The sequence below is a fragment of the Ipomoea nil genome, unplaced genomic scaffold (genome assembly GCF_001879475.1).
Source record: "Ipomoea nil cultivar Tokyo-kokei standard unplaced genomic scaffold, Asagao_1.1 scaffold0268, whole genome shotgun sequence".
NCBI classification, from domain to species: domain Eukaryota; kingdom Viridiplantae; phylum Streptophyta; class Magnoliopsida; order Solanales; family Convolvulaceae; genus Ipomoea; species Ipomoea nil.
The window spans coordinates 386,059-400,535 of NW_017616696.1; the positions used below are offsets into that span (position 1 = coordinate 386,059).

At 33.5% G+C, this 14,477-nt stretch overlaps 2 protein-coding genes across 2 annotated transcripts; one reads left to right on the forward strand and one right to left on the reverse strand.

Moving 5' to 3' along the window:
* The first annotated feature begins 4,014 nt into the window (after positions 1-4,014).
* LOC109153837 (DNA-damage-repair/toleration protein DRT100-like) lies at positions 4,015-5,511 on the forward strand. Its single transcript, XM_019301713.1, has one exon. It carries the CDS (start codon positions 4,097-4,099, stop codon positions 5,192-5,194), a length of 1,098 nt encoding a protein of 365 aa, XP_019157258.1. The 5' UTR covers positions 4,015-4,096; the 3' UTR covers positions 5,195-5,511.
* Positions 5,512-8,651: 3,140 nt separating this feature from the next.
* On the reverse strand, positions 8,652-12,118 carry LOC109151559 (protein gamma response 1). Its single transcript, XM_019299439.1, has 3 exons — positions 11,992-12,118; positions 9,746-11,122; positions 8,652-9,552 (listed from the first exon to the last, which is right to left on the reverse strand). The coding sequence occupies exons 2-3, from the start codon at positions 11,118-11,120 to the stop codon at positions 8,852-8,854; spliced, it is 2,076 nt and encodes a 691-aa protein (XP_019154984.1). The 5' UTR covers positions 11,121-11,122; positions 11,992-12,118; the 3' UTR covers positions 8,652-8,851.
* Positions 12,119-14,477: the final 2,359 nt, after the last annotated feature.

Sequence of the window (14,477 nt, forward strand, 5' to 3'; positions counted from 1 at the left end):
TTAATCCCTTGAATTTTGTTGTGTATAAATTTTAATAGTTTTATACTCCATAAAAAAAAGATGGATTTAATTTGAATTTTGAGACAATTTTTTTTTTTTTTTGTTGGTGAAGATATATTTGAGACAAGTTATTAAATTACATTATTGATCTTATAGTTAACAGTAGATTAACGGAGATTTTAACGGAGGATCACTAGTGACAATCAAATTAAAGTCAGGGATGTAATATGGCAAAATTAAAAAACTAGGACTAAATGTGGCAATGCCACAATAGTGAAAGACTAAAATAGAATTTGCTCTTTCATAATATCTTATAGAGTTAATTCCACTAGAGGTCCATTGTCTTTAGTAGTAATTCCAAATTTAGTCTCAGACTATTGTTTTTGTCATTTAACATTTCAGATTATTACTTTTTGGACATTTTTAGTCCTTCTTATGATTTTTTCTATTTTTAGTAAGGGCATTTTAGTCTATTTATATTTTTCTTTTGTTGTTTATTCGATTTCAACCGATTTAATTGGTTTAGGACTTTATTAAAAACCGGTTTAAAAATAGGGTTACTAAAAATCAGAGAATACCTAAAGTTATAAACCAATTAAACCGGCTGAAACCGAAAAAATAAAAAAAATAAAAATATGAAGAGACTAAAATGCCCTTACTAAAAATAGAAAAAAATCATGAGAATGACTAAAAGTGTCCAAAAAGTAATAGGTTGGGATGTTAAATGAAAAAAAACGATAGTCTAAGATTAAATTTGAAATTGCCTGGAGACAATGGACCTTTGATGGAATTAACCAATCTTATATAAATATATAATCAATGCAAAAGATAATAGGATGTCATGTTTAGATTTTAAAATAGTTTAAACAACCTTTTATATATATATATATATATATATATATATATATATATATATATATATATATATATATAGGCAATGTTCTTAGGTGCAACGGTGCGGCGTCACCAATAGTTCAACAAATATACACCATCAACGTTAGGAAAATGCACAACAAAAACACATACAAATTAAGTACGCATCACCAAAAATACACCATTAGGTGTGAGTAAAAGCACCATATGGTGTTCGGAAATACATTATTGAGGTGTGGTGAGTTATATGGTGTATTTCTTTTGGGTATGTTGTGTATTTGTTTGTGTTTTTTTGCATTTCATTGTGGTGTGTTTCTCTTACACTGTTGGTGCATATTGTTTGTACTGTTGGTGTATTCTGAAATTCCACCGCACCTAAGGACATCGCCGCATTTGAACTTTTTCCTCTCTCTCTCTCTCTCTCTCTCTCTTGCCTAAATCAACATCCAGGATTAACAGTGATTAAAAAAATGTGCGGTGGCAATTTGGTCTTTTTGCATCTAGGTCAAATTTAAGATGCGTGATTTTCCTTCTTAAGGTGCATGGTTTTCCTTCTTAAGATGCGTGGGTTTTGTGCTTAAGGTGAGTAGTTTTTGTACTGTGTGGCTTAAGGTGCGTCAGGTGTTGAAAACTTAAGTGTGTCGATCTAAAGCTTTAGGTGCGTGGTTTTCCTTCTTAAGGTGCGTGATTTTTGTGCTTAAGGTGCGTCAATTGTTGAAACTTAAGGTGCGTTGGGCTAAAGGTTTTGGTGCGTGATTTTCCTTCTTAAGGTGCGTTGTTTTCCTTCTTAAAGTGCATGATTTGTATGTTTAAGGTGCGTCAATTGTTGAAACTTAAGGTGCGCCATTTTAAAACTTTAGGTGCGTGATTTGTGTTCTTAAGGTGCTTTGTTTGTGTGTTTTAGGTGCGTGATTTGTGTACTTAAGGTCCGCCATTTGAATGCTTATGGTGCGTCTTTTTGTGTTAACCGCACGGGAAGATATATTTTCATTCGATCCACTCCCTATATATATAGGTATTGGATCAAATGAGAACAAGGAGAGAAATAAGAACCAATCTCAGTTTTACATTTGGAAAATTCAGACGGATCAGATCAATTTAAAAAAAAAAAAAAAAAAAAAAAAAACGCGGTGACATTTTCATATGCGAAAATGCATTGCACAATGTTTTGATTTTAGAGTTTATGACTGAGTTTTTGGTTTTAATAAATTACATATTAATAGTCAAGGACCAATTTGATACAAATTACATAATCATACACTTAATTTGAAAATATTAATAATCAAAGATTAAATTTGATATATATACAATAGTCAATGGATCAAAAGTGAACTTTTTTCAAATGATAATAATAATAAGGAATAAGGGTCAAATAGGCCATCGAACTGCACACGATACAACAATTAGGCCACTGAACTTAAAAAACCAACAATTAGGTCCCTAAACTAATCAATTTCAAACAATTATTTCAATTTGAAGGTTTCCAACAGGTCATCTCCCAAATTAATTATTTTTTTGAAAAATAAATTTTAAAAATTAATTATTTTTAAATTAAAAAAAAAATAAAATAAAAAACTGGAATCCAGTCGGAGACGGTGGAACCAGTTTTTTTTTTAATAATTAATTTTTAAAATTTAAATTTTAAAAAATAATTAATTTGGAAGTATGACCTGTTGACCTGTTGGAAACCTTCAAATTAGAAGAATTGTTTGAAATTGATTAGTTTAGGGACCTAATTGTTAGTTTTTTAAGTTCGGTGGCCTAATTGTTTTATCGTGTGCAGTTCGATGGCTTATTTGACCCTTATTCCTAATAATAATGTGGAATTCTTCAATACTTTTTGTTAGTAGCGCTCGGCAAATTCTACAATACTTAAAATCACCCTACTCATTATAAATAGAAATGTGTAATAATGTTCTCAACAAAAAAAAAAAAATGTGTAATAATATTTCAAAATAATTAACATTTTATTTATATAATATTAAATTTATTTTTATTGAGTTAATTTCATTTATTGTCCTAGATTTATAAGTGGCAATCCACTTTAAGTCATTTTTTTATTAGAAAATTCATTTTTGGTCCTAGTATTATTGTGACATGACCATTTTTAGTCCTTTATCAACAAAACAGTTTACATATCGCTAAATACAAGGGCAATTTTGTCTTCAATTATGAATTTTTTCAAAAAAATAAATATAAAAATATTGCGATTCAACCTACTTTGTATTTAAAATAAAAATTTAAAAAAAAAAGATTGAAATGTCTTTGTATTTAACGACATTTCAACGATTTTGTTGAAAGATGACTAAAAATGATCATTCTGCAATAATACTAGGACTAAATAAAGATGTTATAATAAAAAAAGGATTAAAAGTGGGCTGTCAGTTATAAATTTACGACTAAAAATGGTATTAACTCTATTTTTATTTATAACAGCGAGCATTTTTTTTTAATAAAATTTTTCAAATAATAATAATAGAGTTAATACTCAAAATGGTCCTCGACTATAGTGATTTTTCACAATTTCGTCCTAAACGACTTTGGTGACATAATGTAGTCCTAGACTTTTGTGTTTCGTTCAATTTAGTCATACGTTTGTTATTCCGTCAAATTGGTGTTAAATAAAGGGACAATTCAGTAATCTCAATATTGATATCTCTTTACTTTCAACCTGCAAAGTACGAAATTCCTCTTTCTTGTATGAATTATTCCCAGACATGCGAATCAAATTTTATATTCACAGATTTAGGAGTAATTCATAACAAAAAGAGGGATTTAGCATTCGCAGGTATAGGAATAAAGAGATGTCATTATTGAAATTACTGAATTGTCTATTTATTTAACACTAAATGAACGGAATAACAAAAGACGGACTAAATTAAGTAAAAACACCAAAATCTAAGACTAAATTGAACAAAAATACAAAATTCTGAATTACATTAGATCAGTAAAGTCGTTTAGAAACGTTTTTAGTTATTAACTCAATAATAATATATAGTTGGACCACTGTCGTTCCCACTTTCTACTATACGAAAAAGAAAAGCTTTGCCTTATGGATGGACCCCACCAAAGAGCCGCTGTTCCTCCTCTCTTCTTCATCAATGATACATTTATGCTTATTGTGTATATATATAAATAAAGCTTCTCCACTCTCCACTTATCATTACTCCACTAAGAGAAGAAGAGAGTGATTCAATTTAACGGATACGGAGAGGAGATCGAGATGGAGGTGAGAGTGGTTTTGTTGACGATTGTGTTAGCCGCCGTTACTTTTTCCGTTAACGCTTGCTCGCCGGCGGACCTGGCGGCGCTGCTAGACATCAAGGCGGCTCTGGACGAGCCTTACTTGGGCATCTTGGATACTTGGAGCGGCACCAAATGCTGCTCCGGCTGGTACGGCGTCACCTGCGACCCCACAAACAACCGGGTGGCCGACATTAGTCTCCGAGGAGAGTCCGAGGATAAGATCTTAGTCAAAGCCGGCCGGTCTGGGTACATGAAGGGCTGGATTTCTCCCTCCGTTTGTAAGCTCGACCGTCTCAGTACACTCATTTTGGCCGACTGGAAGGCGGTTTCCGGCGAGATTCCGCCGTGTATCACCGCTCTTTCTAACCTCCGGATTCTCGACCTCACCGGGAACCAAATCACCGGCCAAATTCCGGCCGACATTGGGGAGTTCAGTAAACTTACTGTTCTCAATCTCGCCGACAATCAATTCTCCGGTTTTATTCCCAACTCCATTGTTAACCTGGGAAGCTTAAAACACCTGGATCTCAGCGCCAACAAGCTCACCGGAGAACTCCCATTAGATCTCGGAAAACTCACCATGATGAGCCGGGCACTTCTTCAGAAAAACCAACTCACCGGTCCAATCCCAACCTCAACCGCCAACCTCCGCCGCCTCGCAGATCTCGATTTATCAACGAACCAGCTCTCCGGTTCAATCCCGGGTTTTCTCGGCTCCATGCCGGTTCTCTCCACGCTAAACCTCGACAGCAACCAGCTTTCCGGCGCAATACCCGCCGGCCTGCTAAGCAACTCCGGTTTAAACATCTTGAACCTCAGCCGGAACTCCATTGAAGGCGAACTTCCCGACGTTTTCGGCCCAAGCACATATTTCACCGCTCTCGACCTGTCCCACAACAACCTCCGAGGCAGGGTTCCGAAATCCTTATCGTCGGCTAAGTACATCGGCCACTTGGATCTGAGCAACAACCACCTCTGCGGCACTATTCCGACCGGTTCGCCGTTCGACCACCTGGAGGCCTCCTCGTTCGCCAACAACGATTGCTTGTGCGGATCGCCGTTACGTACTTGTTAATTATTTTTCGAGTCATTTTATTTTATTTTATTTTATTTTTATGGTTTTAATTAACCGACAATAATTCACTCGGTTGCTATAAATTATAATTTGTGTACTATTATATACTATTATTATTTATTAGCGGTAAGTTTTTTCGTCTTGTTAATGTTGTTATAGTGATATATTTTCTGGGTGGGATGTGGATGACTTTGTTGCGTCATGCATGCACGTGAAATATTTGTATACTTTTATGAAAGAAGCAAAATGTAGTTGAAATTTGAAGGGCAAAAAACATGTAATATCTCTCCGCCTATATAGCATGAGATTTTATATAATACTCCGTATTTTTATTTTTTTTTGTCAAAATTAGAGATACAACTTTATAGCACTAATTAATGTTGTAAGATATTGGGGGTGTTTGGTACATAGTTGTTAGTTGATTGGGTTAGTGGGTTTGACTAATTGATAGCATTAACTGATTGTAAAAAGAAATTTGGTAAATTAGCGATTACATATAAAATGACTTTCTCAAAAAGCTAATTGAAAAAATTGTTTTGACCAACTTTTTGAATTTTAATGTCTTGGAGCAATATGTTGTTACAAAAAGCTAATTAATCAAATGCTGATAGTCTGATATTGGTTGTTTAACCAAGTCAAATAACTAATAGTGATCAAACAACCTAAAATTGGCTGATAAGCTAACTATTTTACCTATTGTAAAATTTTGAATTATTGACCAAAAAAGCTCAAACACTTGTGCTTTGTGACAATTATATCTAAATTTGTAAACTTTTGTGTTTTATGACAATTACACCCAATTATAGAATCTAATCCTAAAAATAATCCAATTTACTTGGTTTAAGTATTTATTAGTAGGTATAAGATTTGAACATGCTTTTATAAATGTAAAATCTTTTTTGGATAATTTTATTTGAACTTTTAGTTATAAAAAATATATTTTCTATAATATTATTTACTCATTTAATCTTTTTGTCAAAGTGAGAGATACAACTTTATAAAACAATAAAATACTGTTATAAGATATTATAAAATTTTGGCTTATTGGTAGAAAAAAAAAATCTAAACATTTTAAAATTTTAAAGTTTTTTATCAATTTTTAAAGGTTTAGCTAAAATGATCACAAAGTACAAATGTTTGGATTTTTTTCCGGCACTAAGCCTAAAATTTTTTGTATGCTTTCAAATTTTATGGATTCATTATGTCGGCATTTATTTTTGCATCAGTAAAGAAAAAGGGACTATCGATGACAGAAGGGAAAAGTGGAGTAAAATAATGGCGTGCAAGAATTGGAGCAAAAAGTGGTTTTACACTTTTACAGTGTTACTTGATGCACTTTTGATGAACAGAGATCTTACGGGCATTTGATTAGAGCATCCATAATATTTTAACCCCTTTACAGTTTTTTTTTAGGAGTTTTTGTAAGTATGATTATGAAATAGAAAAAAAAAAATTTAACATTTAAAAAATAAAAAACTGAAAAGGTCAGAATGGCCGCTATGACGCCCACTATGGGTACAAATTGCGCCTAACACGCTTCTTCAGCATTTTTTTTTTTTAAATTCAATTTCTGCAATATCTTGTCTCTTGCAGGAGAATTATTTCTACACAATTAATCCCCACATTAATGCATGATCTCCATCTGAGTTATTTCCACTGACATGAACCCCATATTAAACCCTAATGTAGATGCTCTTAAAGCGGGAAAGAAATTGTAATTATGTGAAAATTCAAATTACATTATTTGGTAAGCATGAGTAGAATAGTTAGAAATTGAAAGAAAAGAATTGAATAAAGACTAAAATTTTATTTTATAATAATAATAATAATAATAATAATCCAGGGTTAAATTACAAATTTATAATTCCATAGTTGGAGGGAATTGCAATTCTGCAATTTTTTCCAACCAAATCATGGAATATAAATTCCATGGAGTTTGGTAGGAATGGAATTACAATTCACCAAGGTTGCAAAAATCACGCCTAGGCGCCGATTAATCGGTGCCTAGGCGCTAGGAGGCCGCCGCGAGGAATGGCCTCGGCGGCCTTCTCCGCGGCCGGCCGCCTAGACCGCCTAACCGGCCGGTTCGGCGATTTTTTTTTTTTTTTTAAATGTCGGAAAATTTTCGGAAGGCATAACTTTTGACTCGGTTGTCCGATTTGGTCAATTTTTTTTTCAGCTCGCGTATTTTTTCGAGATCTATACACCGCAAACAGCCGAAGGCGGTTTGATCCACTAATTTCTCAAAAAAATGCTTCTTTAGCTCTTAATTTTAATTTTATATGTATTTAGATGGTTTAAACAATCTTTTGAACAATTTTACAACCACTTTTGCAAATAGTTTCTAAGAAATACCTTATGTTTAGTACTAAATTTTGAAAATTTTTAATTTTTATTTTTTTTTTAATTAAAAAAAAAAAAAATCGGCGCCTAGGGGGCACCAAACGTTTTTTGCAACATTGTAATTCACTGAATAATATTAATGAATTAAAGAAAATCAAAGTAGAAATTTCATAATTAATTAACCAATTGCATATGTATGGGAAAGCACAAAACAATAATTTCAGCTTGGGATAATGCAATGAACAGGAAGAGGAAGATGAAATTGAACACATGGGTATGCCAGTTTATTGCTTAGCAAAATGCAATGAGATAAGATTGGGAGAAGGGGAAGAATTATTAACTAAATGCAAGATAGGACCAATGTGCCAACTACCAAGCATGCTGCATTAAACAATGGAATCAGGTACAACAAATTGGGCAAAGAAGCAGAAAACACAGGTCAGTGGCCAGTCTGAGTGGCTGAGCAAATGCATGTCAACAAGCCATGTGACTTCCCTAGATACTAACATGGTTCATGGACCCCACTTCACTAAATTCCCACATACAAGCCAAGGGTGGAGCCAATAAAAAGTGAGCATATTCCCCATCAATAATATCACACTTACAATTCAATCTCTTTCTCTAAGGGTTGCAGACTGCATTAGTTCTATCCAAAACTTGTAAATCAATCCTAAAATATAATAACTCAATTGATAGTTGATACTACCCTAGCTAGCTTGAATGAGTTTGAAGAGATGAGGATCAAGTTTGGCCCTCAAAGACATTATTCTAGAAGTAGAATACCAAATTGAGCTTGTGGAACAGTCTGGCCACCTACTCATTTGTTTCCACAATAATGCTCCATAAATACAAAACCCTAACAGGCTCTGTCCATAAACATAACACATGGAGCATCTAGTCATACCACCACATCAAAGAAATTTTTATTTTTTCTGCACTCAACAAGCAGCTGAAATTATCCCAGTTAAAAGTCAAGCTTTCTCTGCTTTATAATGTTTCACCAGCAATGTGCAGCTTAATCCCCACATAATTACTAAAAGAAATAAGCTTGAGTAATCTTACCTGGAGTCCAGCTAGGAGGGATACGTAATGCCAAAACCTGACTTACTAAAGATGAGATAAAAGTTGAACCTGTGCCATATCCTCTTTTATAAAATTGTTGATCAATATTCAGCCAAAGAAGTATACAGAAACTTTGAAATGCAAAACTCAGGAGTCAGGAACTATGCTATATCTTCTACATTTTTTTTCATTTTTTTAATTGTACACTATTCAACAGTGAGTAATTAAAATGAATCTCCAAACTAAAAGAAGTTACATTTCTGATTCAAATCCTAGGTTCCAAAACCCTTCTGGAGTTGAAGGAGGTGCATACCTATATCGATGCCTAGATACTCCATCATGATGCTCACAGCGCAAGTTCTGTGCATTAGCACCAAAGTCATTACCTTCACTAGGAAGCACGGCGTCATAGAACTTTTTGCACTGCTTGCATTCAATCCCTTTTAAATTTTCCCTTTCAGATTTCTTTCTGACAGGTTCAATGTATTTAAACCCTGATGTACTGGGCCTTGAAGATGGAATTTGCTGTTTTTGAGGGTCCCGATCAATATTCATGTCCTGTGTTTCATCATCTGAGTTTTCAGAATCCATGTCTTTTGGAACTGCCTTTGGAAGATTTGAAATATCTTCCTTTATGACATTTCCTGTATTTCTTCTAACATTCTCCAAGGGAGTATCTAGAAAATCGTCATGAGGATCTGGTCCAACTCGGCTCTGATGGGACCTGGTATCCCTCCAATAAGATCCACTGCGCTTTCTGCCAGCTGGTAGGCAAGATTTCACATACTGGGGATCTTTAAGGGCAATAGAAGTGTTTGCAATAAGAGGTGAGACAGAATTTGATCTTTGAGCCAATTTGACAACTTCATTATTTCCTGTTTCTTCAAGGACATTGTCCTGCTTTGGCTCTTCACAGGAAATAATAGTAGCTCTTGGAACATCAGTCTCAACACCTATTAGATCACATGCAATTGCTATAGTCATTAGTCAAGAATAAGATTATAATGAGGGCAATCAAAAGTTCATTCCTATTTGTATTGACCATAATGAACAAATATTTAGTTCAATTGGATGACATGGGAGATGCTCTAAGCATGCTAACTGAATCTCAGAACTGCAATAAAGAATGAGGACTAGGAGATTTACCGTCTTTAGTTAGCGGACTTTGGTTATGCCTCAATTTACTTTCATCTTCCAGTTTGATTTTGGTTTTCACATTATCTGAAGTAAGACCTGCTCTTGCACGTAGAAAATTGTACTGAGATTTCAAACTCTTATAAGCATTACTGATATCCTTTATTTTCTTCTTTGCGGACAACAGCTCTGAGTCTTTTGCTTCAATTTGCTCAAGTAACTTTCCATCAAACGCCAATGCCTGAGAAGATTCAGTGCTTCTCGCTTGCAGATTCACTTGGAGTTTCGCTAGCAGTTGTTTCTTCTCCTTCTCAAGCTCTTCTAACTCCTGCCCTGTCTTTGATCTTTCTAGACAGTACAAATCAATCTGTTGGAGCAACCCTTCATGTAATTTCCTTCCCTCCTCCACATCAACATTTTTCTTCCTTAGTTCTATCTGAAGCTCATCAACATGAACTTCCAAATTCTTCATTTTTGCCATAAGTAGTTCTTTCTCACTCTGAAATTTACTCAACAATTGTTCATTATTCATTAGCTCCAGGTCCTTGGATTGAACTTTATTTAATAAATTTTCTTGTACCTCCATTGCTTTTTCTATTGCAGTGCTCTTTTCCCTCAGTTCCTCTTGAAGCTTCTCAACGTTTCTCTGTGCTTCTTGAAGTTCAGAAAGAAGCTTTTCTGTCTTCTCTTCATATTTCTTCAGTTGTCTTTCTTTGTATGCTACTGAAGAAGTTTTCTCTTGAGCCATCTGGACTAGCTTACGTTGCAATTCCAAATCTCCATCAATTTCTCTAGATTTGTTATTGACTTCCATCTGTAATCTCTGAACTTCAAACTCCAGATTTTGTTGAGTCTTCGAAAGGAGAACATTTTTATGTTCAAGTTCTTTCTGTGTGTCCTCATATTTCCGGATCAGTGAAGCTTTTGATTCAAGAAGCTTACTTAACTGTTCATGCACTTCCCTTAACTCATTTAGTTCACAAGTTCTGTGCTCTATATCTTCTTGAAGCTCTTTGATTTGTTTTTTCCACAAAAATTCACCATCCAAGAGTTTTGCATTCTCCAACTTCAGAGACAGATTTTCTTCAAGAATCTGCTGCTTTGCAACCTGGATCTTTTCCATTTGTAGCAAAAGGTCATTTTCCTTTTCTTTCCATGCAGCTTCAGCAGCATTCTTTGCTTCCATAAAAATTTGCTGCAAGCATTTAGAGTTTGACTGGAAATTTGGGAAGAGTTGACTGCAGAATATATACTCTATCTGAGAAATCCTGTCTTTTGCTTCCTCGATTGTGGCAACAAGAATAGTACTAAGTCTTGCAATGTACTTTGCATCAGCAATTTCTGCAGGATAAGCTATCTGTGGAGACTTTTGTGCATTTTCTTCCATATCTGGAACAAATGATAAAACTGAATGAGACCTCCTAAATAACATGAGGTATTGTATACCAAATTCCTACTACCCTCTCAGAAAACATTTTCGAAAGGAATTTCTCTTGAAATAAACCAATACATTCTATCCCACAACCTCTATAGATCCAAAAACAGATCCATCAAAATAATTCCTGTTGCTCATTTAAGCTCTCCCAATTAAAGATGACAGGTACAAATTCAAGAAAAGAAAAAAAGAACTATACATTTTCCAACTCATATCAACTCAGCCCACTGAAATATGAATATCCATTTGTGGAATATCATGTGATTAAAAAAAACCCTACTCTTGTAAGAATTGGTTTCTACTGCTTTAATTCTATCTAGTGTATCTGCACAGGAAATTTCCTTCTCAGTACACAAGAAAAAAATGACGTTGACTCCCAACCATTAATCAGGTCAACACATACATTGGTGTTTGATGCTTCTCAAATCTCACCTGAATAACATTGTTAAAAATGGAGCTTTTACATCCTGCAAGGGATGCTGAAATTTTTAATTTTCAACAATTCAAGTAGTTCTCGCTCTAATTATTCAGTTCTTATCATGAAAAATATGATACTTTCACTACGTTCCCCTAGTAATGCAATCCCTAGAAACAATTAGCAAAAATTTTTGGATTGGGAAAAGAAAAACTGCATTAACTCTGAAACAGTTAGAGCGCAGCAGACAAACACGACAAATAAATATAATACCAATCCAAAAACACCAAATGTAACCTGAAACCTCTACAATTTTTAAAAACTTTCAGAAAATCGATAGAAATTGAAACCTCAGATGCAGAATTTAACAAGCAACGCAGCGTAATGAATGTAACAAGATTAATTTACCGCTGAAATCGATGTAGACGAGAGAAAAGAATGCAGTAGGAGCGACGAGTGTGGGTCTTGGGGATCGAATGCGAAGAGTGTCTGGGAAGCTTTTTGAGTGTTTTTCAATCGCCCAGGCGCGCTAGATGGAGTGGTCGACGCGGCATATTTTTATGCAAAATAATTTTAAATTAAATTGTTTGGTTACTCTCGGAGCAAACCTTTTAGGGGTCGTTTGGTCACGGAATGTTAGATTATCTTAGAAATGTTAGATTACTTTAGAAATGTTAAATTGCTGAAAAAGTGAGAATATTAGATTTCTGTGTTTGGTTAAAATTGGGGTATGTAATGTAATTATGTTTGGTTTAGATTATCTTTTATACCACACTATAATATCTTTAACATATTTTTATATATTTTAATAAATTTAAAAATTAAAATAAATAAATAAGATAACAGTATCATATATAATTACATGATTTTAGAATATTAACTAAAATCTTGAACTTGAGAAACAAAATTAGTTATATGCTAACATAACATAATAAAAATAAAAAATATATAATTACACATATAATTATATATATATATATATATATATATATATATATATATATATATATATATATATATAACTAACATAACCTAAAAAATTGAAGGGAATTACATTCCCTTCAAAATCTTATGTGGAAGGAGTGTGACATTCTTTGGGATTGTTATATTCCCTAAGATAATATGAACCAAACATAGGAATGTGAGCTTTGGAATGTCACATTCCCTTGGTTATGTTATATAACCTGAACCAAACGCCCCCTTAAACTTTGCAAATATTCCTGTGGAACCATTTCATGAATTTTTGTCAATGAAATTGTCTCATGAATCAATCTTATTCATGAGACGGTCAAGTAAGATAAATGTAATATTTATATTAGCAAATATAATACTAAATCATGAATAAAATATGTATTACTTATATAACAAAAATGTAATATTTTTGAAGAAAAATGTGCTACTTTTACATTTTGATGTAAAAGTATTATATTTTTTATCAAAAGTACTAGGTTCCGTTTACTAACGGACAAATTTCTCCAAATTTTTGAGGATTAGATAATAGAAAAGAGAAAACATGTTTATTATCATAGTTTTTCATTTTGAAAACCTGAAATAATTTTTCCAGTTTTCTAAATGAAAAACGTAATCATCTGTAAAAAAGAAAAAAAAAAAAACTTTGAATGTTTCTGACTCTATTACATTGTAGTATCTGTTCAAACATATTTTCTCAACCTAATAAAGCACAATTATCTACTTACATATTTATCAATTACTATATGACTACATTCATTATAATCTTATTTTATTTATCACCATTTTCTATCTTTTTTACTTGCATTATTTATATAAACATAACTTATTTTCTTACGCTTAAAATTAGACATTATTCACATTATCAAAATTAAAACTTAAATTCTGCACCAAGTTTTAGATTTTGATTGAACTCAATAGATGATTATTGGTTCGGATATTTTTAGTTATGTTATATTGTAATACATGTTTGATCCCGATGCTAGATATTGAAATTTAACATATATTGTGCCCAGGAGAGAAATGTGAACCAATCAGCGCGCGCCACGTGTCAACATTCATTGATCGGGTGCACATACTTTCACCTACAAGTGCACCTACTTTCGCCTGCAAGTGCATGTAGTTTTTGCCTGCATTCATTGATCAGATGCACCTACTTTCACCTACAAGTGTACCTACTTTCGCCTGCAAGTGCACGTAATTTTGCCTTGTTAAGATTCATTGATCTGAGTTCAGCAAGTAGTAATACCCCTGAAAACCACCCGCAAACATTCATGAACCTAGGTGCAACTACTTATAACTATAGGTGCACTTAGTATTGATGCTCAGTGTAAATTTTTACTTGCACCTATAACACATTTTACTTGCACTTCGATGTTCAATTATTTACGAAAATGTCACCGCGTTTTTAAAAAAAAAAATCAGTATTTCTCATCCACTAGATCTGGACACGTGGACGAATATCATGCATTCGCATATTCGCACCTGGGCGCTCCATTCGCACCAGAGTGCAATTATATATATATATATATATATATATATATATATATATATATATATATATATATATATATATATATATATAATATATATATATAGATTTTGAATCCAGTGCACACCCCCCAATCAGCCGAGCACGTGAGCACACTCCCTGGTCGTTGATTTCTTTTGATCAAGGGCTCGGATGGTGTTGGTTTATTCCCCATGTGCGCTGATTATTTAGGTAAGAAGGGGTAAGTTTGTATTTTGGCTTATGCTTTTATTATCCCTATGCGTTATATCCGGCGGTTTTTATCCATCATTTATTCACTTTTTAGGTTGATTTTTATTGTTCTTTACGCTTTTCTCTCTCAGTTGTTTGTATTACTGCTAATCTCCTCTCTCTTGTCGATTCTTCTCCCTCCGGTCGCAGGCGTGCGTCGATT